At 44.8% G+C, this 26306-nt stretch overlaps 2 protein-coding genes across 7 annotated transcripts in view; one reads left to right on the top strand and one right to left on the bottom strand.

The window, feature by feature from the left end:
- On the bottom strand, positions 1 to 24141 carry Cryz (crystallin zeta). Of its 4 annotated transcripts, none has more exons than XM_021158468.2 (10): positions 24043 to 24130; positions 17755 to 17787; positions 16779 to 16902; positions 15257 to 15409; positions 11448 to 11611; positions 9117 to 9168; positions 4443 to 4592; positions 1545 to 1652; positions 1359 to 1454; positions 1 to 1031 (listed from the first exon to the last, which is right to left on the bottom strand). In XM_021158468.2, the coding sequence occupies exons 3-10, from the start codon at positions 16887 to 16889 to the stop codon at positions 870 to 872; spliced, it is 996 nt and encodes a 331-aa protein (XP_021014127.1). In that variant the 5' UTR covers positions 16890 to 16902; positions 17755 to 17787; positions 24043 to 24130; the 3' UTR covers positions 1 to 869. The 4 variants fall into 4 exon arrangements, with proteins under 4 accessions (XP_021014127.1, XP_029330958.1, XP_021014126.1 ...); XM_029475098.1 differs by lacking the exon at positions 24043 to 24130 and adding an exon at positions 23835 to 23960; XM_021158467.2 differs by lacking the exon at positions 17755 to 17787 and having other exon boundaries at positions 24043 to 24141.
- Positions 24142 to 24201: 60 nt separating this feature from the next.
- The window catches only part of Tyw3 (tRNA-yW synthesizing protein 3 homolog), a 17726-nt gene continuing 15621 nt past the window's right edge, over positions 24202 to 26306 (top strand). Inside the window, exon 1 of one of the 3 annotated variants that reach the window (XM_029475101.1) lies at positions 24202 to 24475. In XM_029475101.1, coding sequence (XP_029330961.1) covers positions 24302 to 24475 — 174 coding nt within the window. In that variant the 5' untranslated portion in view covers positions 24202 to 24301. The remainder of the gene's footprint in view (positions 24476 to 26306) is intronic. The other 2 variants (XM_029475100.1, XM_021158470.2) reach the window with 2 other exon arrangements.

Genomic DNA, 26306 nt, shown 5'->3' with positions numbered 1-26306 from the left:
TTCAGTGTTCTACACAATTTACTCCAGGTTAAGATACTATGAAAACCAAAGCAGACAGTTCTTAATGTGTTAAATTTGTGAACTTACAATTTTAAGTGAAACTAGGAGACTCATGCCACATATACAGCAAACTGTAAGTGACCATGAAGCATTTGATGGGTGACTGTTCTGAAGACCACAGACCCAGGATAAGGCTGCTGACCTCCCAGACTATAGGTGGCTGGTGACCGGCATGCAGTATTCTGATATTCTCAAAAATGTTAGGAAAACTGACTGGTAGGTCTCCCAAGTGTTGCTCATTTTTGCCCTTCCCAGAAGCTTACAGACTGAGATGACATTAGTTTTAAAAGGATGTTTTTCAGCCCAGGAAGTCTTCAGGGCCCAAGACAGCCATGGCTGAGGGGGCAGGTGACTCCCTAAAGAGTAGCAGGCTTGGGAGCCCAGGAAGGTCAGTAGAGGACCATTTTGAACTTGTACATTTTATTCAAAGGTATGAACTTAATCAGACAAGAAGGTCTGAGATGAAGCTGTGTGTGGTAGTGTGCATGACTAGTGATTATCCCAGCACTTGGACGGCCGAGGCAGAAAGATCACTGTGAGTTCAGGGCCAGCATGAACTACAGAGAATGATCCCGTCTCAAGCACAAAACAAAAACATCCAACCAAACTAAGAAAATGAAGAAAAAGGAACAAAAGAGTTTTGTGACGCATGCAGACCCCATTGGGCACACCTGCTCTCTGCAATTACGTCACTCACTGTGTCTACTCCCTAAAGTCGTGTTTTTAATACATGAACCTCAATCAAATAACACTGTTTAAAGATGGTGCAGCAGAGACTTGAGGAAGAAGGTGTCCTCGTGACACAGGTCTCATAAGAGGAGAATCATTTTCCCCGTCTTCCCACTGCCGTGAATGATATCTTCGTGGGCCTGGGCTGCTTTCTCCAACGGATACTCAGAACCTATCACAGGTTTCACCCAACCTTTTTCTACTCCTGTTTGGAGAATGCCTGCGAATTGTTGAAATTCCTCCTAGAGGAAAGGGATTGGAAAAAAACAAAAGTGTGTGTTTATTATAGTTATTTGTTTCTTGGCAGTGGACCACATGACCCAAAAGGTCCCCTTGCAAGTATGAAGATTGGCAGTTTTCCCAGATCCACACTTGAATTCTCTGTCATTCGCATATGCCTGGGACAGTGCTAGTGTACGAAATACCGTCTTGACACAGCTGTAACTGACTAGTGCTCCCTCTCCATACTGCAGCTCTCACGAGCCACCTCTCCAGTCAGGTGACCTAGCTTGGCATGACTTAAACTGTCAGTCTGCTGTCTAGCACAGTCAGAACCATCCCTTCCTTACCTTGGTGGTTGAAAAGAGAGAGACCCCAGTGATGCTTGTTTCTTTTGCCATGGTGTCCCTTGGGTTTATCTCAATGGGACCTCGACAGCCAACAACCTACCATGGAAACAACAGGTACACAGTTGAAGGTTGCTGTAAACCGAGCTTGAGCCCTGGTGAAAGTCACGGTGCTGAGGTCATACTTACAACGACCCGTCCTCCGTGGGACAGAAGCTTCAGATCATTGCTAAGGTTCTCATTTGCCAGCATCTCGATAATCACATCAACCCCCTGGTCCTTGTCACCAACAGACGTCTGCGTGATAAAAGAACAAGATGAAGGCGAGAGTTGGTAAAACCACTTCTCTAAAGCACACATCAGAACCAACAGTGCATGTTTTAAAGTAATCTAATTACAAAGTGACCAGTCACACTCTCTACTGTACCAACTCAGAAACATTGGATACGATACCGTGGTCAGGTCAAATTTGTATGGATTAGTGTGTGGTGCGCGCGTGTGCGTGCGTGTCTATGAGTGGATATCTGTGGTGTTCGGATGGGTACCTGTGTGGGGGTTGGGGGCTGTGGATGTGTATTTGTGGGTGGGTGTGGTGTGTATGTCTGCCTGTGTGCATATCAAGTTGTGTTATAGGTGGTCTATCATTTGCTTGATATACTGATTCTTTCTGTCTGCACTGTTGGGTTGGTTCTCAACATTTTAAACTGGTTCTTAAAGATCCAGCAATGTTATAATTATTTTGCATTAGATGTATATAACATTCTAAGTAATGAGTACTTAAACCAGGCACTGTAATTGATGTAGGAAAATGAAGGAAAAATGACACACAAGGGCCTTTGGGGAATGCTTCCTCACACTGCAACGTTGTGGGAAGAGGAAAATGCAAACTATTACAGGCTGCAAAACATGCAGAACAGCATGTTAGGTAAAGAACTCCGTATTTGGGTTTTGGTTTGGTTTTATTTTTCAGGTGTTCATTAATTCAGTGTTTTAGGTACTAGAAGCTCAACAACAGACAGGAAAGTTAAAATTCCTCTTTGAACAGAGCTCCATTTCAGTTATTTCTTGGTACAGATATTTAAAGGGACAGGTATCTCTAGGAACAGAGTGGACTGAGCAACTCTGAGCTCAGTAACACTCATCAGGCCAGGGGGAACGGAGGCTTAAATAACAGAGGACAGGAACTGGAGAGAGCCTTGTCAAGGGGTGAAACTGGCAGAGTAAAGGGGGTGGGTGACTGGAGGGCAGCCAGGAGAAGCTGATTTAAATGGGCATAAGCAAAGCTCATGCGGAGACAGCACAGGGTAAAGTGCCCGCTCACAGGCTTCTCCAGATCCAGCACCACAGAGGAAGCTGGAATCCCAGAGCTGGGGGCAGAGATGCATAGATCCCGGTCCTGCTAGCCAGGAAGTCTCCAGGGAGGGGTGAGTTCCAGGTTCACTGAGAGGCCTTGTCTCAGAAAAAAAGTGGAGGTGACAAAGGATGACATCAAGGTGAACCCTTGCCCTCCACACATCCATGCATAGGTGCACATGCACATACACACACACACACACACACACACACACACACACACACTTAACACACGCACACACACACACAATTTGAAAACAGCCATAGACAATGATATAAGGGTTCCTGTCAGGGTAACAGGTGAGTGCCAAGGACTGCTAGGCTAGTGACACAGAGATGGAACTCAGGCGATAGAGCCAACAAAGGGCATAAAGACACACAGACACAAAGATACACAACATAAAATAATGTGAAGAAGAGGAGGTTACTAGTAAAGCCAGTGTGCAGGAAGACAGGAGAAGGTTAACAGTGAAGCCAGTGAGCAGGGAGACAGACAGTTTCAAGAGATCCAATCAAGATCTCACGCTCCTTAGGATAAGGACAGACACAGAGCAGCCTGGACACAAGAACTCTCCACTCACCAGAGACGCAGCCACTGTGAATGTCAGAGCACACACAGGCAGAGCTGCACTGGGAGAGAGGGGCAAGGGAGCAGTGAAGCCTGGTGTTTCTAGAAGTTAGGCATGGGAAGAAGAGATGGGACGAGGGGATGAGGGGATGGGAGAGGAGAGCGGAGTGGAGAGACCTGAAGAAGATTCCTGAGATCAAGAAAAAGCAGAAGCCAGCAGGTAAGTGAAGGAGTCACCCTTGTGGCCTAAAGTCATATGCTGAAGAAACAAGCAGCAATTTTCCCCAGTAACCAGTCTTCTCTCAGCTCAGACACGCCTGAGAACCGCATCAGCACTGAGCACCAGGAGCCAGCTCCTTCTGCATGGCACAGGTCAGAGCTCTGACTGGCATTTTTTTTTTTTTTTTTTTTGGCAAGGTGGTATGGTGGAAATACCCCCATGCACACATTCTTCTTCCTTGGATATTGACCTCCTTAAGGCACTCCATGCCTGCAAAATTCTCATTGTCCTACCTTAGGACAGTGCTTTTGAGGATGAGCAAGGGAGTGAGTGCTGGTTCCATTATCAGTGATATATAAATAAGGACTTCAGGATTCAGGTGAGCGGTGGACAGAAGTCAAAGGCTGAGCACTTGCCAGGCAAACCAGACAGACAGATAAGATCCTGTGTGAACTGTATGGTAAGCAACACTAACTGAATGTGCCTCACTGTGGTGGGTGGAATAGTGGTAATCCCTCCCCAAGGACCCCATTAGCAAGCAGCATCTTTCCTGGATAGGTACATCTGGTTTGTAATTCTGGGAACCTCGAGTGCAATGGGAATTTCACATCCTTAACAACTGCACTATGAGCATCTTGTAGCTGCAAGCTTTATTTACAACGGGATCTTTCAATTGACTTTAGAAAGGCTCTGTCTCATTTAATACATAAGCGTATTACAAGCATGACAGCAAAATCTGGACAAACTAGATGCCTGTTCTTTTAAATCAATTAAAACATGTATAGGGGTGAGAGAACATATAGATATGAAAACAGAAACAATGTTACTTACTAAGCAAAATCATGTTAACTCATTAAGAAGGCAGTTGTTAAAGTGACTTATTTTTAAAGCCAAGTGAGTCTCCCAGAAGCAAAGTTTGACCTTCTTAAACTGTAGAAAAGTGTACCTTGATTTTATCAATATAGTTGGCTTCTTTGTGATTAAACACTTCGTGGGCTCCGTTTTGCAGAACAAGCTTTTTTCCTTCCTCAGAACCAGCTGTGCCCAAAACCTTTAAGCCATGAGCTCTGGCAATCTGGCATGTAGCCAATCCAACCTGAAAGACAAAACATAACCCTGACATCACATAGTCTCCACATTCCCTGGAAGCAGCCAGTGCCCACAGGGAAGTGTGGATCTCACTAGTGCAGTGGTTCTTAGCCTATGGGTCATGGTCCCTTTACAACAGTCACCTAAGACCATCAGGAACACATATGTTTATGTTACAATTCATAACAGTAGCAAAGCTACAATTATAAAGTAACAATGAAAATGATTTTACAGTTGGGGGTCATTATAGTATGAAAGGGTCACAGCGTTAGGAAGGCTGAGGACCGCTGCTCTAGTGTTGAACTTTCCTGAAGGAAAGAATCATTCTCCCAATGCCGTGCTCAGCATACCTCACAGAGCTTGCTGAGTTCTCCATCACTGTCAGTGCTATGCCGATGAGGAACTGTAAGCTCTGAAATACATCAGCCTTGAGCAAGTCTCATACAGCAGAGCAGGCCAAACCACACTGCAGCCCATGACCACTAACTACTGTAGCAGGACAAGCCACACTGCAGCCCATGACCATTAACTACTGCAGCAGGGCAGCTGCTAATACACTCTTTGTACAGGAGGTACAGCCTTTAAAGATTGCCTTGACGCTTCTCCCTGGCTTTATTTAACCAATTAAATAATACATTCTTTATAACAAGCATAAGGCCTCTATTGTGTAAGTTAGAGATATAGGCTCTGCCCATGGACTTAATGTAAAAAAAAAAATTACATTCCAAAGAGAAAACAGGTGATGTGAATTAACAAATGAGTGAAGTCAACAGAAAGTACTGGGGAAAATAAGAAAACCACCAAAACACCCAGGGTTAGAGCTATGGAGAGGGGCTGTCTAAGCCATCAGGAAAGGTGACCTGGACAAAATGAGGAGAAAAGGGGTGGGAGTGGGGGTAGAGGGGAAATCCAGGCAATCCCTGTCCCGAGGGTGCAGGTGGTAAAGGGAAGGGTAGAGTGGGAACACGCTCGGGGTGCTCAAAAGGCATCAAGAAGGATGGTGTGGCTCAAGGACCAAGCTCACGGCCCAGTGGAGACTGATGGCCAAGGTCATGGCAAGGTAGAGGCTCTGGACAACACTGAGAGCCATGGTGGTGTGGAGAGCCTAAGCTCGCAAGGAGTGGCAGCAGCTTTAGACTCTGGAATCAGGCAAAGACCCTGCTAGACCTGACAAATATACAGCCAGGAAGTCGAGATGGTGTAAAATGACCCTGTAGATGACTGCTGGCCCAGAGCAGGGCATGGAGTTTCTAACTTCAGCTATTTACCCTCTTTCTTCATTGGAAACAAAACCCTTTCCCACAGCGGTTTGTATTAAGGTTTTTCTATCCCCAGTTTTATTCAGAGTCAAATTGAGAAAAGCACTCACTTCTTGAAAAGAAAATAAATGCTCAGAAACTTCTTTTTCTTCTGAGAAGCTCAGTATGTAGCCCAGGTTGGCCCGAACTCATGGTGTCTTAGTCCCTGCAAGCTCATTATGTAGCCCAGGCTGGCCTGAACTCATGGTGCCTTAGTCCCTGTAAGCTCATTATGTAGCCCAGGCTGGCCTGAACTCATGGTGCCTTAGTCCCTGCAAGTGCTGGGTTCCAACCATGAGCTGCCATGATTGGCTGTTATTTCCTGTTACGGATCAGTTTCAAATGCAGACCAGGACTTCTTCAACACTTTCTACCAGACCACTGTTTATCTGGATTTTGTATATTAGGTATTATAGACACATGAAACATACATATGAATCAGCAATCTCAGAGTCTGACCCATTACTCTTGACTTTATGAGCATCAAGGGTAATATTTATCAAATTATATAAATGTTAAAGTGGCAGGCATGTTTGGGCCTACTTCAGAAATTGTTGAAAATTCTATTTTACTCCTTAGCCAAAATTTAGTGCATTATTTTTCAATGAAACTCAAGGCAGCGATTCACTAGTAGTTTTTAAAAATCAAGGATTCAGGGGGGGGCGGGGCATGTGAGTATGCTGCCATATGTGCCCAGTGTACATGTAGAGGCCAGAGGCCAACTTTGAGCATGTCTCCTCTCATACCAGACCATCCTTTTAAAGCTGAATATTCTAACCCAACGCAGTTCACACAGAGCATTAACTGACAGGGTCGTAGGCTGGGCTCCTTTCCACCAAGCCAAAAGTCAGCAACCATCTGGGAACCAAGTCAGGCAAACTGTCCTCTGATCAGCACAAGCTTGCACAGACAAACAAAGTAAATGTAAAAAACTCAATTTAAAAGTAAAGAAACTATGATCTGGAAGGCCAATAGAATTGGGTAAGGCAGGAGAAATAATTATAGTGGGAAATTCGAGAAACCCACTGGATAGCGGCAGCCCTGCCCCTCCTGGGCTGAAGCAACCCATGGACTGAAGGCCCATGCAGTGGATGAGGCTCTGCCAGGCATTCTATAATCTAACCAAAGCAAGTATGCCGGACCCTATGTAAGGAAGGATACAGCCAGCCAATCAGGAGGAGCAATGTACTGTGGGGTCACTGCAGTTGACCCCAATAACTGAACCTTTCTAGTAAAACTACGATGCTAATAAAATCACATTTTAAGGCACAGACCTAATGCAAACATGTCACCTAAAGCTCTCCTTTGAGCATAGTCTCTCAGTTTTCTAAAGGGTTCTGGCTACTGTTTTCTTGCCAATGATTAGACTCACAATATTTTTTCAGGAGATTGCATGGCATTTTCTGCCAGTTATTTCTCTCCAATCTATTCACGAACACTAAAATGAGACTCACCCACCAATATACTGGGACAATGGCTATGTTCGCAAATCCACGCCATATTAAACCCACAACATAATCCAGCAAGAATGTGGATTAAATGAGGACGGAAAGCACAAACACAAGCCAGGCAAAAGCCAGTGTTCTGTCTCCCTCTGATAGGGCAGTAGGATCAGAGGCGATTCACACATGGGCCGCCAGCCTGTCCCGTCCAGCCAGGATTTAGCAGACTCAGCCAGCTCCAAAACCCAGCAGTTTGGATTTTACCTTTTAAAAAAGCAAACCAATCCCTTTGAAGTGGCAGGGCTTTCTACAGGAGTGTAAAGGGATTTCCTCTAAACCCTCTCTCTCCACTGTACGAACATCTCTCTTCTCTACAGAGCACAAGGCTCTTAGAACAACCATAGCAATTTAAATAAACACGTGTGTTTCAAACCTTCGGTTATTAGATTAAATTGAACTCATCCAAAACCAGCCTTTGGAGATGGTTAACAATGAGTTTAGCTGTCTTTTCAAGCCCTACAGAGACAACTTTGGGCTTTCTTTGGTAAATAGTCTGATGCGTGAAATCCCTGCAGATTGATCTCTGACTCGCTGAGGAAGCCAGATGTGGCATAAGAAAGCTCATCTCTGTAGACACACACGGCAGCCTGACTTTTTGAGTTACCTGGCCACTGTCAGAGGCAGAGCCATACTGTCAGGACGCCATCATCATTTTGTGGGGCATGCTGGGTAATGAGTTACTCCTTTCCATGTGGTCCCCAGAACACCCAGCTCCCTGGAGGTGAGCCATCCCTCCACAGGCCCTTGGTTTTGTCTCCAGCATTTGCAGTGTCTCTCTGTGCTGGCTTAGTGAATTCCAAATGCACAGCTCTGGCTTCTCCTCCATGCTCCCTCCAGAATGACCAGCAGTGAGATGCTTGAGGAGTCTGACAATGCTAGGCCTGGAATTCCTTAGAGGGCTTAGGTCCTTTCCCCATCTAGTAACACTTTCAGCCTTGGGTTGTGATGTTGAGGACACAGCTATATACCGTGCACCCTTCGGTTACCATCAAAGTGTGAGCCTGTTGGCACAATAGGGAACCCGGATAGCAGGAAAGCTGACCACTCACCGGATGAGAGGTTTAATGAGCCTTATCTTGCTACCTAAAGGAATACGGAACAACTACTGTTAATGTTTAGAACAGCTTAAAAGGCCACATAGTTCTAAGAACTATGCCACGTGAAGGCAGAGGCAAGGCCAGTCTTGGTGCACTCCCAGTACAGGTGGAAAACCTACCACTTTCATTGTTTTATGAGGTGGTCTGCTGAATTTATTAAGTAAGAAATGCATCAGCCACGGATTCTACTTAGCAGCTACATCTTAAAGCCTCGTGGCATTAAGGGGGGTGGGGGTGGGTGGGAGTGGTGCAGCTCTTCAAAATGACTTCATCATGTACGATGTCAGAAGCCCAGCATGGACAGGTGACAGGCTCCCAAGGCCTTGCCCCAGGGAGGAGTGACTGCTGGCTGCTGGGGATGGAAGAGCACCCTGAGCTCCTGCAGACGGATTCTCACCTGGGCACCACTGATTTTTAGACACAGTGGGTTATTTTAAAAGAAGAAGAACAGAGCATGAAGTTGGGAAGGGCATACTGGGAGATAAAATCAGTCACACAGAGTGCATGAATGAAGTCCTTGGAGAATAAATTTTTAAAATTGAAAACTTAAATGGTGCAGAGATTTCAAGAACTATCACGTGAGACCCATAACTCCATGCTCGCTTGAATACAAAGTTGAAGAATGGATACTCACTCCTCCACTGGCCCCATGAACCAAAACGCTTTCCCCAGCTCGAGCACGGGCACTGCAGGAAAAAAGCAGAGGTGCAATCATGCTCTTGGTCAGAAGAGCCAGGAGCTGCCATCCCATCATCGGTGAGGGATTTCTACCCTTGCTTATGTTAACACCCAAAGAGATGCTGCATCCTAACATGGAGCCAAATGTCCTCTCACCCCAAGACTCAATGATGGCCCCCACGGCTGCAATGAACACAGACTGTCTATGCAGTACCCACTGGGGATATGCCACTGGGTATCTGTCACCTGCCTGAGGCTGTGTTGGGCACGGGGATCACACTATAATGCTTAGGCTACCGTCCCTGTGTGTTGGTAGAACTTGTGAACTGGAACTGGAGTCCCTCGTGCTCATATGTCCCCAAGGGTAGAAATCCCCAAGTGTCCCCAAGCAGTTTGCTGCAGATCAGCCATTATCCTGTGGTCCAGGATTACTCGGGTAGCAGCAGGTGGGCTGCTTCTGACCAGTTCTAATAGCAACGCCTTGCCTTTCCACACCTCTAAAAATCAACTCTGAATGGTTCCTAACAAGGCTGTGCAGAGTCTCCAAGACCCCCAGGCCACACCCTAAAATGCCCAGGCTTTTTTCCTGTGCTACACTACTACATTCTTTTAGACTCTGAATGCTAGGAACAGACACCACCCCATACTGGGGAGCATTTCCCTGCTCAAACACATGAACCTTCCTTCACCACTAGGTGCCTTATGGTCCAGCTCATCCCAGGGACATGGTAGACGGCTCCTTTGGGGGGAATCTGTTCACTCTGGAATGAGAATACACTAGCTCCAATCCCTGTTTATGGTTTCCCGGTGGCTTCTTCAACATCCTGTCTCCTACCTACAAATGTTCCCACAATTACATCTTTACTCTACTAGGTCTCATGGCTGGGCTTTCTTGTAAACTCTGAAGCCCGTCGCTGCCTGGGATTGGAGTCCTTTCCATCCTTTATCCATCCATGTTTGGATATTCACTATCTCAGTTCATCATTTAAACTCTATGTAGGGTCTATTTGTATCCCTCTACTCTTCCATTGCATCCTCCCTCTTGGTTCTAAACACAACCACGTCTGTCTGTCTGATCCTTCAGAAAAAGAAGTAAATCAAAACCTCCTCTAAGACTATGGCGGTCAGAACGAGGATGGTCCATGCATTTCAATACTTGGTCTCCAGGGTGGGACAGTTTAGGGTTAGGAGGTGTGGCTTTGTGGAGAAGTGTCACTGAGGGCGGGTTTGGCAGTTTAAAAAGATCTCTCTCTCTCTCTCTCTCTCTCTCTTTCTTCTTCTTCTCCCTCCCTTTTCTCCTCCCCCACTCTCTGCCTCACAGCTATGGTTCAGATGGAAGCTCTCAGATACTGCTCTAGCACCATGCCTGAAGGCCTGCTTCCACCATAGTTCGCCCTCTAAAACTGTAAGGCCTGATATAGATGATATATGAAATCGTAAGGCCTGATATAGACGATATATCCTCTTTCTTCTATAAGTTGCCTTGGTCATGGGGTCATTGTCACAGTAATAGAAAAGTAGCACTATGGTGGTTTGAATAAGAATGGTCCCCTAGCCAGGTGGTAGTGTACACCTTTAATCCCAGAACTCAGAAGGCAGAGCTCTGGCTTTGAGGCCAGCCTGGTCTACAGAGTGAGTTGCAGGACAGCCAGGGATTCATAGAGATACCCTGTCTCAAAAATCAACAAAAGAATGCTTCCCCAGCCCCCCAGGCTAATATGTTTGAATGCTCAGTGACCAGGGTGTGGCACTATTTGACAGGATTACAAGGATTAGGAGGTGTGGCCTCAGTGGGGTGGGTGTGGCCTTGTTGGAGGAAGTGTCACTGGGTTGGGCGTGGAGATTTCAAGAACCCAAGCCAAGCCCAGGCTCATTCTCGCTGCTGTGGGTCAGGATATCTCTCCCAGCTACTTCTTCAGCATCATGCCTGCCACGTTCTCTGCTATGCTGATAATGGGCTACACCTCCGAAACTGTACGCAAGCCCCCAATTAAACACTTTCCCTTGTAAGCGTTGCCATGGTCATGGTGTCTCTTCACAGCAATAAAACAGTGACCAAGACAAAGATACACATTTTCCTCAGAGTCTCCTATCTCCTTCCTGACTCCCATGTTTTGTGAAAATGATCTTCATTCAAAGGACTAATTTTCTCTTTCTTCTCAAAATGATCAAACGTCTGTGTCCTCTGTGATTGGCATGACCCCGAATGCTTAATCGCAAATGGCTAGCAGCAAGCAGCCATACACAGTCCAGGCAGAGAGGCTGTAAACTCAGAGTGCCACCTCACCTGTGGAACAGAGCTCGGCAGGCCGTGAAGTACGGGATCCCCAGGGCGGCCCCCTGCCTGAAGTCCAGTGTCTTGGGCAGGGGGTAGACAGTGTCATCTGCTGCAAGAGCAAATTCCGAGTAGCCACCAGAGACGGTGTTGTAGCTGAAGACCCTGTCGCCTTTCTGAAAAAGAGATTCCAACTGGGCTAAGACGGCTGGGACCTTCACAGTGCCAGCTTACGGTAAGAGACACTCATTCCAAGATGGCTGGGACCTTGACAGTGCCAGCTTCCACTGAGAAATCATCATTTCCATGTGGATGTCTCCAGCTCAGTGTCTCACAAGCACAGCTGTAACAGTGAATCTCTATCAAGAGGAACCATAAGAACAGAAGCGCTGAAGGAGACAAGGACACCAGAAGACACCCCTCAGCTGCATGAGGACACTGGGAAGGCTACAGCAGTTCAGCTGAGCACTTCCTGAGCTCAGTGCTGTGTCCTTCCACATAAGCATCACGGTGACCCCGGGAAGATGTGTGCTCATCCCCAGAACAGATGAGGATACCATAGTTTCCTCCAACTAAACAACAAGTCAAAATAGTATGAAGAACCAAGCAGATCCCATTACCTCTCAGAGCAAGACACAAAGCACTCTGTTAATGGTCACCTGCTGCACTCTGGCCATGGACAAGCTGGCCATCTGAACACCTGGCCTACATCTTTAGAAGAAGATGTATAGGAAACAATGAAGGAAGCCTGGGGGCAAAGGAGGCAGCTAAGAGCAAATGCTGAGCCAGGCCGAGCATCTCCTCCTGCTCATGCAAGCCATCGCTCTTGCCGCAAAGGGAGTAGGGCTTATTCTGCAGCCATAGCCTGGGTGCAGGGATTCAAGTCAGCTCAAATGCTGTATTCCCAAGTGTTAACAGGTTCACTAAGTAAAAGAACAAAGGCAGGCATAAATCAAGGCCCTTTTCAAATGCATTCCTGGAAATATCATGGGAGGGAGTTACAGGAAAGCAAAGAATTTGCTGCTATAGGCTTCAAATGGTGTCTGATGATAATCTTAGCATTGGGGTTGGTGGAAGTTTGTGGTCTATGTGTGCAGTCCCAAAGGATTTAGCTAATAGTCACAAAGATGGATATTAGGTCAAACAAAGAGGTGAGCAATGGATGACTATTAGCAGGGCCTAAAGACAGACCAAGATAATGTAGCCCAGGCGCTGCAAATATTAACATGGGATGGGGGGTTATTTTCTGGAAACTTCAGTGCATACTCCAAATAGTAGGTAGGTATCGTATATGCAGCACACAGTCGCTGCCAGAAATAACGTGGAAAGGAACCAAACAGGGGTCCAGGAGCCTCAGAAGCTGTATTTATGCTTCAGAGCCATCCTGCCAAGTAGCAGAAACAGCACGGACACAGACACAGACACAGACACAGACACAGACACAGACACAGACACAGACACAGACACAGACACAGACACAGACACAGACACAGACACAGACACAGNCAGACACAGACACAGACACAGACACAGACACAGACACAGACACAGACACAGACACAGACACAGACACAGACACAGACACAGACACAGACACAGACAGACACAGACACAGGCACAGGCACACGCAGATGCACACGCACACTCAGACCCAGACCCAGCCCTGAGAGAGCAGGGGGCGCACAGAGAAGAGCAGTTCAGTTCTGAAGAAAGCAGCAGCAGAGAAGGAGAGGGAGACAAGAGTGTAAGGAGTTGCAACAGTCCCACCTCACAGTCATCAACACCAAAGCCCATAAGCAATAGATGTGAGAGCTAGATGAAGCTTTCTAGAGTTAGGAGCCCAGGAGCAGGAGAGAAGGTAGCATATGTCTATAAACTCCAGGTCACTGGGTTACTTCAATAGGTGAGACAACCTGAACTAAGCTACAGATAGCAACCACAGGGAAAGGAGAGGGAGAGTGGTGCCAGAACTGAGATGAGCCTCAAACAGCAGGTGTCACCAAGACGACCTCAGTGGGCACAGATGATCTCAGCTTTTGATAGACCGAGGAAGGGCCTCCTAGGGTACAAATGTAAGTTTTATTCACCCGAGGTAATTTCCAGCTGCTAACCTGAGCCTAGTCTAGACCTAGAATGTTTTCAGCCTATGACATATTGCAGAATAAGCTCACCCTTTCTAGTTCATTCTGGTTCTGGCTGACTGGTCAACTCAGCTATTCAAATGCTGACTGACTTAAGGTTTCTTTCAACTTTGGATTGAACTGCCCTGCTTGGCCTCATACTAACTGGCAATATGTTCTAATCTGGCTCCTTCTCATTCTCTGGCTTGTTCTGTATTCATGTGTCTAGCTTTTTTTCTGTCTCTGCAACCTGTTTCTATACAATTGCTTCCCCTCACTCCCAGCTGCTGCTCTCTCTTCAGTCACCTTTCTTTCCTCTTGGTTCTCATTAGAGTTGGGCATATCCTATTCTGTCAAATCTTTCTGATTCATTACTTTTCTGCCACTCAATCAGACATCACTTTCAAACATGGGTGCTTCCTTCTGCAAACTAACTTTGCCTTCATTGTTTGGGATTAAATTTCATACTTAGGGCCTATCTGGCCCAGCCAGAGAAACCGAAGGTGTGTGCTAAGGGCATGTCTGTATTTCATCCAGAGTGATCATGTTGCTGAATTAATATCCCTCTATACTGAGGGATGACCAGAAGGACACAGCCCTTCCTGAAGAGAAGAGTCTGTAATGATGGATATATCATACACCTGCTCTGTCTAGGAAGGGAACAGCTAGATGCACAGGACTATTAAGCACTCAAGAGTCACTACTGTAACATACAAACTGGGCTTGGATGTGAGTACACTGTAGACAGTACCAGTTCTTAGCTGAATACTCTAAGCTAGAGACATTGGGTATGGGAAAGGAAATAGAGGTTACCTGTGGCTGTGGATTACTGTGAAAGAAGAATGAAAGAAGAACAGAGGTCTGATGGGATTGAAGGCTAGAGGCAACAGGATTGGGAGAAAATCCAAAGAGCAAGCATAAAACAAAGGACGCTCGGAGGAAGGACGGCAAGACAGACGGTGTGGCAGAAACCAAAGTGAATGTTGGATTTTGGTTTTGGTTTTGTTTAAGAAAATGTTAAGTGACTGAGAGTTCCAAATGTCACTGTGAAGTTAAGACAGATAATAACACAAAAGGGTCCATTCACTCTGGGAGTCTAGAGACCATCAGTGGCATTGACAAAAACCATCTAGAGATGCTGTGGGGACAGAAACCAGAATGCTAAGACAGAGAAGCAAAAAGCTGCAGGAATCTGCCCACTCCCTGCACAGGGGCAAGTTAAGTTTCTCTAATTCAGCCCAATTTTGACAAATATGGTGCCAAGGTTAAGCAGGTTGAGAAATTATGAGGAAAGAAGGTATTATAAATATGCTACAAAGGCACTACCCACACCAGGCATGTCTTGTGGCAGAAGAGTAAGGACAGCCGCGATCATAGTCCTAATTTGGACTCCAAAACTGCAGAGTCTTGGCATATGCACACATTTTTATCACCCTCCAAAAGAGTTAACCTTCCCTTTATTTTGTGAAAGGAAATTAAAACATCCTGACTGTGCAGGACAAAAGCTGTCCATCTGTCATCTCCCTGTTTGTTTCCGTCACTCACACATTTCTATCAGACCAAAGGGACCACGGCTTTCTTTTTGACTAGGAATCCCCCAAGTACCAGCAAATGTGCAGTGTTTCTCAAAGCCTTTAAAGATAAAGTTCAGCTTCAGAAAAGGCTACTCAGTCTAAATAGAAACAATTAAGAATGGGATACCTTGAAAGCAGACACATTGTCTCCAACAGATTCTATGATCCCAGCCACATCAGAGCCCGGAGTGTAGGGTAGGGCAGGTTTTCGACTGTAGGTCCCAGAGCGAATGTATGTCTCTACGGGGTTGACACCGCAGGCGTGGACTTTGATTAGGACCTGTAATGACAACACTCGTCAGTTTGCACAGAGCACTGAAACAATGCCTTACAATAGTGCTGTGTGGAAACTGATGGAATTGGAGAAACCAAGACAATAAAGCAAGACCAAGCCAGCCCCTGTCTCTAGCAAGCCTGTGTTCTAAGTCTGCATGCAGTAGGAAGTAAGGTTGAGACGCTGTTCAGGGTGTGGAGAAAGAGGAACACTCCTCCATTGCTCGTGGGATTGTAAGCTGGTACAACCACTCTGGAAATCAGTCTGGTGCTTCCTCCCAAAATTGGTAAGAACCCTACCTGAAGACCACTACTCCTGGGCATATACCCAAAAGATGCTCCACTTTTTTGAAGTTTTTAAGTTTTACATAGACTTTGGATTTTTAAAGTGTTTGAATTATTAAAGATTGCAGGACTTTTTGAGTTTGCAAAATATTTCATAACGTGATGCTGACATTAATTTGTGGTCTTGGGGATGAACAAGAAAGGTTGTGGCTTAACAGTAATGTGTTTGTTCGTCAAGCTCACCACAGGTGAATTATGCTGGCTAATTCTATATCAACTTGACACAAGCTATAGTCATCTGAGTGGAAGGGACCTCAATTGAGAAAATGCACAAACAAGATAGGACTATAGGTAGGCCTGGATTAGTGACTGACGTGTAAGGCCCACTGTCGGCCATGCCACCCCTAGACTGGTGGTCCTGGGTGCTGTAAGAAAGCAGGCCGAGCAAGAATGAGGAGCAAGCCAGCAAGCAGAACTCCTCCATGGCCTCTGCATCAGCTCCATCTTCAGGTTCCTGTTCCGTCTGAGCTCTTGCTCATTGGGGAGATATGTACAAAGATGGCGTGAGAGTCTCTTGGGGAAACGGGGTAAACTTAAGATTATTAAAATCTCTGAGAGGGTGATAAGAAATGAACCTGGAAAGATGAGCTATGAATAAAATTTTTAAAAAATCATATTAGGCCGTCAAAGGATATTAGACTAAGGGATATAGAACGTGCCTTAATAAGTGTATACAACTTGAGTCCAAAAGATATTGATAAAAGTCACTAGAGACAATTAAATTGCACAGCTGAATTCCCTTAAGTATAATGTGAGCGAGCATTGGTGCAGAGGAAAACTACTTTCCCACCAGCAGAACTTACGCAGAGCTCCCATGATACCAGTAAGATTCTGTTATTATGCTACAGAGCTGATTTTCCACATCAGAAACTTTGTAGCCAGAAGTTATTCTTTTTCAAGTGTCTACTTCACTAAGTATCATGTGCCTTACTTTTTCAGGGTTCACACAGACAGGAGAACACTGCCCTGTTTCAGTAACTGTAGCTCACTGTGCCCCTGCTCTGGTCAGCCATGGCAATGATTGTATCCACCTGATGGCTCTGTGGAACAGGCACGACCACATCCGACTGGAGCTTCAGCACTTCTGGTCCACCAAATTCAAACACTCGAATAGCCCTCATCAACTTCTGTCCAGTTGCCATGGCGACCTAGAGGCTAAGACGAATTAACATATTATCATATTGTTTCTAGGCTATCACTGTTCTTTCTCTCCCCCCAAGAGGAAGCAGATCAAATAATTTTTCAGACAACAATTTAAGCCAGGAGCTTCCCACTGATCTCCCTTCATTTGTGAGGACCTTTCATCTCAAAAACCCGTCAGCTACAAAGCAAACTACTCCATAGGACTTCCTGTGAGGACTCACTGCCTTCAACAAGGGAGTCAAACATGCAAATAAAAACATCTGGACCAATACAAGATGTTTCCTTTTGTATAAGCTTGGGTTGCAGTGCCTTAGAAATGTTATGAACTAACATTAGATTTAGGGATCTTTAGTCAGATTATGAAGTGTGGCAAACATAACAGAGAAACAAGGAATAAACACATTTATGCCTAGCTTTAACACATTAATCTTTTAATAACCTAAAGCACTATAGATATAACCGAAGCCTATTGCGCTCATCCTCCAGACTACCTCTGGGCATCGCTTTCAAGAATCAATTAGCACCATAAATCCAATGCTAGTAATTGGTGAGTGTGTTTATATGCATTTAAGAGCAATGTGTGCAATTATTTTTGTATATTTGCTAACTGTATTTAGGTTGAATTGTACTGAATTGTGGTATTTCCTTTTTCCTCTTAGCACTAAGTGTTTTAAATTTATCAGGTTATAGAAACAGACTTCCTGCAGTTTTTTTTAAATCACATTTGTTTATATGTGCATGCATGTGTGAAAGGAGGTATGGACACAAGCCAAGGCACAGGTGTAGAGGCAGAGAACAAACAGGAGTTATGTGGGTCACAGAGACCAAACGGAGGTGGCTAGGTTTGGTGGCAAATGCCTTTACCTGCTGAACTGTCTCACAGCCCCTCCATAGTTCCTTGTAACAAAAGGAGAAAGAAAACTGAAAGTTAAAAATTAGTGCACCGGTTTATACATAACAATGGCCCAGAAACTTTTCTGTTACCCTATTATAAGGAAGATAAAAGGTAGTTAAAAATAAATGCTAAGAAAAGCAAAGCTAATTAGCAGATGAGATTATGTAACTGGAAACATCATACCGGTAGATGTGATGAACTGGTTTTAGCTGTATGTCCATAATGTTAACTATCATAATTTCTTTAAATAAATCAAATCAAATAGTTAGATTCTGCTGCTACCTAGGAGGTGTTTGAGACACAAAACTCAAAACCTGAGAAAAAAAAGTTTTCTATCCAGTCCAGAAAACAAGTCAGACAAAACACTAATGCCCCCCACATCCTTATGTGCTCTCAGCAACAAAACAAAGTACAACTCCCCAGTCTCTGGCTCAGGCAAGGTTGTAAGGCTTACAGGTGAGGGGTTACTTACAGGGGTGAAGATGACTCCAAACCAACCACACCACTGGAAAGTCTCACCCAGCATGGGCAAGAACTTCCCCATGGCCGGATAGATGGAAACCCTCTCCAGGTAACCCTCTACCTTCTAAATAACCTAGCACCTTCTGGACCTAAGAGGTCAAGTGCAGGTGCAAAGACCCCCATCCTTCTGTGAGGGAACATCAACAGTCAACAATCGTGACCTCAAGGGTCTGAGGGTCTGCTCTAAGTAAGTCATCATGGCTTTCTGCTGCAGGCCACAGCTCAGACAATAGCACTTTTCAATAGTAAATCACTGTGCTAAATGTAAGGCTGCTATGAACTGCACACAGACACACACACACACACACACACAGACACACACACACACAGACACACACACACACAGACACACACACATACACAGACACACACACAGACACACACACACAGACACACACACACACAGACACATACACACACAGACACACACACACACACGAGATATTTAACTCCTCTTTTCATTTTTTCCCTTCTTTGTTTCCTCTCATTGCTGTGCCGTAGCCCCTAAGCAGGCCAAGCATCTACACCCAGGATCTACATCCTGACTTTGGGCTTTTTTGAGAAAGGGTCTGGCTATGTGGGTCTAGTTGGTCTTGAACACGATATGTAGCGGACACTGGCCTCCCACTTGCAAACATGCAGCCTCTGCATCTTGATGTTGTGATTACAGGCATGTGCCACCTCACTTCACTCTGTTTGTTCCATTTTCCGTTTCTATTTACTGCCTCCTCATCTATTTCCCATATGTATCTGTCTTTCCAGCAGACATCATTATTAGCCTCAAAAGATTATTGTAATAATAAAATCAATATTGTTCTAAAGCAGGGTCTGTAGCTTGTTGCTAACTCATTTATTTTCTTACATTCTGGGGGGTAGAAGAAGAGGAAGGGAGAGAGGGGAAAAGGCTGAGACTTCTCTTCACTCTGTCCTGGGTCTAGGAGATCAGCCCCTCACCCCCAATGCACACGCGAGCGTGAGCACACACACACACTTTATCCTGATTCTGCAGAGAGGCAGCCTGGTCCTGGCAGCACCAGCCACCCTTTGCTTCTCTTAATCTCATTCCCCACTGAGCCTTTGCATTCTGATGGCTCCAGCCTGCACTCATTACCTCTGAACTCAATCACAGTGTCATCATCTGCTTCATAACACTCTCACTGTATCAAAGGGAATCTGCAGGGGGCTAGCCCCAGCATTCTGGGGTTCAGAGCTGAGGTGGAACACGGAGTTGAATGAAGGCCAAAAGCCTGATGGCTCTCTGGCCTTGTAACTCTCTTCAACTGTACTGAGGGCTAGAAGCTGATGGCTTCTGGAAAGTTCACACTCTCTTGCTTATTCTGTGGCTGAAAACTGCTGGTTTCTGCCAGGAGCCATCTAAAAGAAGCTAAAAACTAGCAGGTGATCTTCCTGAGATAGCTCTATCATAGACTATAAAGCTATGACAGATTGACTCCTTTAGGCAAGGCCAAGATTACATCTGAGGAAAGATTCCTGCTATTAGTGTGCTTTTCCTGTTCTTATTAAACATATATAACAATCACTAGGTATTAGCCTATCCTCTGAGCAGATTTCTGCAGATCAAGGACGATGTACTTACTGTCTTATAGTGATGCTATATAGACAAGTAGATGATGTCTTAGTTCTTAACAACGATTCTATAAGAATTCCTAAAATTACACTAGTAATTATTAAGATCGTTTATAATAGGACTGCCATTAAGTCCTTTCTGATATCACACTGCAAGGAGAACTCTGCCAGTCTTCAATTTAATTGCCTCTGAGATAGAAAGCAGACATTTACAACTTAGAACACATTCCAAGAGGTTATAAAACAATTAACCAAAGGTCATAAAAGAGAACCAAAGATTTATTATATTTGCAAGGACATAAGATAACATGTTGACTGGGTTTTTCTATACAAAACTTTAATAACTTAGTTGCATCTTTAACTCTCCATAAACCTGTAGAGCTAGGACAGATAATGTTCAGCCAAATAATTACTCTTAATGGATATGCATGCAAACATTCTCTATTGTATACTTCTTGTTCAATTTATGATTTGAATTTATGTTTGAACTTCTAGGGAACTTTTTTGAAAACAACAAGGATGCTTGGATAAACCGTGTGATCTATTCTCCTAGAAAAGGTACAAAAGACTAAGAAAGGTTATATTGTATGGAAAGCAAGGCCATCCTTCTATCAGAGCAGAAGGAGAGAGCAGGATTAGGAAAAGAACTTTTTCAGAGAAAACTTTTTTTGGAAAAGGTTTTAGAGAGCAAGAGAAGAAGTTTTTAGAAAGAATTTAGAAATACAACCTAAAAATCACTTTTCAAAGTGTCCCCTTTTCTTCAGGTGACTTCAACTAGCAGGTTGGGAGTTAGAGCAGCAGTCCCTGCAGAGACAGAGCAAAGGCGACTTTACCTAATCCCCTGCTGTTTTACTATGAGGTGCTAACGGCCAGAGACTTGAAGTTTTCTGGCCTCAGAACAACTCAGACAGGCAGGTCAGCTACCATAGGAATGTGACTTAGACTTAAGACAGATAAACTTTTTATTATAATAAAGGCAACCCTAAATATCTCGCAAGCCCAACGACACCCTTCCCCCTCAGCTACCTTCAAGAGACAACCAGAAAGGACAGCTAGAGCTGGCCCCCAGCAGGCTCCTTTTTCTCTTTAACTCTCTGTGCTTAAATAAGCGCTGTGAAAATGCTTTAAAAAATAACTCTTTTTTAATGCCATGCTTGAACCAGCACTGAGAACCAGCACTGAGAACCCTCTCTAACTCAGTTCCTGGTGGACTAACTCATGCTCTTCAGCAGCAAGAATTAAGTGAAAGGGTTTATTGTTAGTGCTCCTCTCTCTGGAGAGTGAGTGGGGAGCCCCTGGCTGGCCAGGTAAGAGGCTCAGAGCTCCTTAACTGCTTTTTGAACCAGAGAGAAGTCCCTCACACAAACAACACACACACACACCAGAAAATGTGTGTGTTGCACCACCTTCCTTTATTGCTGTCAGACTTTTTATACTTTTAGACAAAAAGTTCTCTAAGAAAGAATTACCTTATAGATAAAATGTTACATAAAAGGGGAGTTACGGAAAGGTATCGGTAACAAGTTCAATGCAGTGTTTTATACGATAAGCTCACTATAAGTTCAAAGTTTTTACATGCCCTTGCCTGATCATAGTGCACACCTGTGGCTTCATCCTTGGACCTGAATATTTTTCCTTGAACACAAATTTGTCCCAAGCCTATTTTCTCTTTTTAGTGTAATTTTAAAAGCTCATTGTATCTTTTATTATGCAGTCTTTACTTACTATTCTGAGGAGTGGGCACATTCTATTCCTGATTCTAACTTTCTTATTTCTAGCAAAACAACTAAAACCATCTTAAAGCTTTCTTCCCAAAATGATTTGAATCAAATCAGGAATTCCATGAAATCATTAATTCATCTAAACAGCATTAATTCATGAAAGTTCATCTTTAGGTTGATCTATACGAAATCTGCTCAATAGAGTGGGTGATGCCCAGGAACCCTTAGATCATCTATGACCGGAAAGGCATATCAGCTGCAGGAAGCAACCCAGAGATGAAGCCTCTTGAGAGCTTGCCTCTCAGAGCTCAGCCATCATAAGCCTCCAGGAAGGTCCCCTTTCCTCGATGGCTCCTGACAAGAACCACAAGAATAAAATAGGATGATATACTAACAGCAGTTATGAACTTAAGCCTTCATAATAGTGAGCTTTTCCTTAAAAAGCATAGTTTTTTAATCTCCATTCATTTTATTGTCTTTACAAAAGACAAAAGGGAAAAGTTGCTATGCAGAACTAAAATGCCAGCCTTCCTTTTACGAAGGAGACGACCTTTACCTTTGTTAGAAGAGGTTCAGAAACCCTGGCAGGTCACAGAGGTCACAGCAGGGCTAGAACCCAAGTTCAGTGCCTTAAAAGTTGGCTGATTTTGTTTTCCTTAACTTAGAATCTTCCGACTTCACTTTTGGAAATGTTGGCATAGATTGTCCTTCATGCCTCTGAAATGAATTCTGGAATGTATGAGCAATTGGGTATGAAATGTCACCAAGCTATAGGCTGGGGCATATATTATCTAATAAAGGCGTCCACTTGGGTATTCTTCAAATGCCTACAAATTGGGAAATACAGTAGAAACATAAAAGACATGGTTCTACAGGGAAAGCTAATCTACCCTGATGGTATAGGTTGTCTAGCCTAGGCTACCTGTGGGGATTGGCTGCAACAATGTAAGCTTTATTGTTACTCATGGTCTCACACTGGACAAGGAAGAGCTTTCTGCCACTTTGGAGCATCTCACACTGTAGTCCAGGCTAACCCAGAACTCAGTTCATAGACCAGGTTGGTCTGGAGCTCTGGATAACTCCCCTGCCTCAACTTCCCTAGTACATGCAACAGCATGCCAAGTTTCTTTGGTTTGTTAACTATGCTATGGTTTAAATGGGCTTTTCTATCTATCATATATATGTTGTGAAAACTGTTTATAGTACCTTGTTTTATTTTTATTTTACTTTTTATTTCTAGGACATACACAGTTAAAAATTCCTCCTCTAGACTGATTGAAACTCATTCATTGGTTTAAATGAAAGTTAAAGGGGTAGGGAATATGTTAGAAGTATATCTTAACATAGAGTTAGTGAGTCAACTCTCAAACTCAAGAGGAAAGACATATTACTAATGAAGTGCAGAGGGCCAAGGTTAGGGCTAGCGGCAAGGAACACTTGTTATCCTCTTGCTGAGGGCTTCATTTGGATTTCCAGCACCAACTTGGTGGCTCAGGCTCAAAACCTATTCTAACTCCAGTCCCAGGAGATCCAATACCCTCATCTGTCCTCTGAGTGCACCAGGCATACACACGATGTAGAAAAAAAGAGCAAAATAAAATAAAATTCTAGAGATAGTTTTAAATGAAGGTTAAAAAGAAGGCCCCATAGTTATAAAATGTACTGCCACCGTTCCAGAATGGCTCATGGAAGCATGTGGCTTACTATTAACTTGGAAACATGAATAAATGATGAAAATTAAAGTATCCAGTTCAAGTCTTCTGGCTATATGATGTCATGGTCTTGCTTTCACACAAATCACTCTGTACCCCTGCAGCATCTCATGGACAGGGCAGGCCCCGCTCCAGTGTGAGAGAATGGCGCTTGCTACAAGCTGCATTCCCTAGGGCAGGAGCCAGCAGGGAGTTATGGTGGCTTCAGGGGCTCGAGGTGGACACGAAGTCCACACAGTGGCCTCTGCACTTTCAATCATTAACAGGTCTTTTCTGGTCACAAGACTGAAGCAGGAACTCTGGGAACTGTAAATGCGCAAGATGTAGTTAACAATGTATTAGGTTTTTCTAACTCTGTCCCTCTCTGTGTCCCTCTGTCTCTGACTCTCTCTAGGTCTCTCTTCTTTCTTTTGAAGACTACTGTAGGTGGGTGCCACTATGTCTAAAAATAGGAATAACGACGCCCACTGCATACACACTGGAGGACAGAACACAGAGCTCCTCTACCTGCACCTGGGGAGTTGTGAACCCGGAGTTGGGGCGCGAGTGCCATGGTGGCAGCAGAAATCCCCAGGCATCAGCAGGCAGTTATCCCAGTCTGAGCCACCGGCCGCCTGCTGTGCAGTTCTCCTGGAGCCTAGAACTTGAAAGAAAGAAAGAAAAAGTCTCCCGGCAGACAAGAGTAGGAGCTTGCTTGCGGTCCTGGGTGACTTACCCTCCTCTAGAGTAGGAATCAAAACCTCGTAAACTCCAGAAGGTCTGTGGGAAAAGAGGTGGGCGGGCTTTCTCTAACTTCGCTAAGCTCCCCCTCTCGAGTTACGCCTTTACGTCTGGCGACGCACGTCTTGCTCCTGGTTGCGCTAATAGGAAACTTTGGTCCTCTCCGGCCACCGTGGCGGCAATATGGCTGCGCCCATGGAGAAGAAGGCGCATTCCAGAGCAAAGAGAGCCGACCCCAGCTCGCTCGCTCGCTCATGGACCGCAGCGCGGAGTTCGGCCGGTGGAAGGCGCAGAGTCTGAGCAAGGCGGACCTTAGCCGCAAGGGCAGCGTGGACGAGGACGCGGTGGAGGTGGTGGAGCTCCTGAACTCGCGGGAAGAGTTTTTCACCACCAGCTCCTGCGCAGGGCGCATCCTCCTTCTGGACGGGGTGAGGCCCGGGCCGGCGGAGGCTTTGCAAGGCTAATGCGTCCTCCGGGTGATGGTGGAGCTAGCTTAAGTGGCGAAGGCTGGGGAATTGGGTTTACAGAGCGCTGGAGGAGCTCGAGTCTCCAGTCCCTTCGGTCGCGCTCGCCCTCGAGCCGCGATAACCCAGTCACTGTCGCTGTGAGATGGGCGCCCGAAGGTTAAAGGGTCGCTGCCCCCTGGTGGCCGGCGTCATTATTGCAGCCCTGGGCATTTTTAGCTCAAAATGAAACAGTACTGTAGATTCATGATCAAAGCCCCTAGCTGCACGCTCTCATCCTCTTCCTGTCCCACGAACACAGGATAACTAGACAACACCGACTGCATAGGATGTTGAGCGAGTGAAATAGGATAATTTATTTCCAACATTTCTCATCGTGCCTGGTTAAAAGTCGCTAGGTCCCGCTTGGTTCATCGCTTACTGAAAGTCCCAGATTAGCGAGGTCTGTTCATGTTTATATTGCTTCCACCACTCCCGTTCTGTTCATGGACACTCTTGCTCACAAGTTAGCTGCCCGCACCTCTTCTACAACTGTCCTGCCTGGGTTTTTTCAGACGAGCCTCCAAAACACTGTTGTCTCTTCTCCAAGCCATGTTTCACAACACATTCATATGTATATGCATATAAGGTATACATACACATATGTGTATATTTATAAATGTATAAATATATGTATATACTATATGTAAAATATCTATAATGAAAATATATTATGATTATACATAATATAATCATAATAGAATATGATATATATTTTCCTTTTTAAGCAGAATTTACTTTAGAAAATCCAAATTTATATTGTTCTGTAGCCTGCAATCCTTTCCTCATTTTAACCAGCTGCCAAGATTGAACTATTTTCTTTAGTTACTTGTCTTTGTCTTGTTCGTGTTCTTCATTTAGGAGTGGCAGAATACTGAGAACAGAACTTAGGGTCTCGATCACGCTCAGCAAACCCTCTACCACTGAGTGACACTTCCAGCCTCCTCCCTACCTTTTGTTTTTTTTAACCTTCTAAAACAGGATCTTTCAAAGCTGCGTAGACCAATCTTGAACACATTTAATAGACCAAGAACTCCTGGAACCTGTGATCCTCCTGCCTCAGCTTCTGGAGTAGCTGTCCTATAATGCTTCCCCTATATCTACATAGCTGAGACACGACTCTCCAAGCTCCACTGTTATGCCAGACACAGAAAGAGGTGCAGACAAGCACAGTGCCCACTTAAGAGTGGCTGTGCATTCTGAGTTGTCATAGGATGCTTTCTGAACCTCGTCTAGTTTATGTATCTTATATTTGGTGGCTATTTATTTTTACTCTGCTTTATTAGAAAAGAAGGAAAGTGAAAAAAAAAATCAGGGTGGGGAAAACATAGGTAAGCCAGAGATGTTCCAAGTCATGGTGTGAGATTGTGTACATTTGCTAAGCATAAGCCACTCATTTGGCTCGGAGGTTATTTATAACAGCCAGCCCATGTTACTAGAGCCTCACTATGAAAACCCGTCATTCAGGGCCCACGCTTCCCCGACCAGCTCCCAGAGGAGCCTCCAGAGCTTTGTATGCGTGGTTATTGTAGAGATTCAGTGGTCTTCATGTGTGTGGTTTCCTGCCCTCCCTTTGCAAAATCTGAGGGAAGGATCTGTATATACCTATTAGAATCTGAGGGAAGGATCTGTATATACCTATTAGAATCTGAGGGAAGGATCTGTGTATACCTATTAGAATCTGAGGGAAGGATCTGTGTATACCTATTAGAATCTGAGGGAAGGATCTGTGTATACCTATTAGAATCTGAGGGAA

The sequence above is a fragment of the Mus caroli genome, chromosome 3, assembly GCF_900094665.2.
Source record: "Mus caroli chromosome 3, CAROLI_EIJ_v1.1, whole genome shotgun sequence".
NCBI lineage: Eukaryota > Metazoa > Chordata > Mammalia > Rodentia > Muridae > Mus > Mus caroli.
This window is presented reverse-complemented; position numbering and strand designations above follow the sequence as displayed.

Bases quoted from the DNA above. Each gene is read 5' to 3' on its own strand.
- Cryz (XM_021158467.2), bottom strand. From the start codon at position 16,889: ATGGCAACTGGACAGAAGTTGATGAGGGCTATTCGAGTGTTTGAATTT. The intron at 1,455-1,544 runs GTAAGTATGACC...TTTCCATGGTAG, and splicing joins CCCACGGAGGACGGGTCGTT to GTTGTTGGCTGTCGAGGTCC. The intron at 1,032-1,358 runs GTAAGGAAGGGA...CCTTTCCTCTAG, and splicing joins CTCTCTTTTCAACCACCAAG to GAGGAATTTCAACAATTCGC.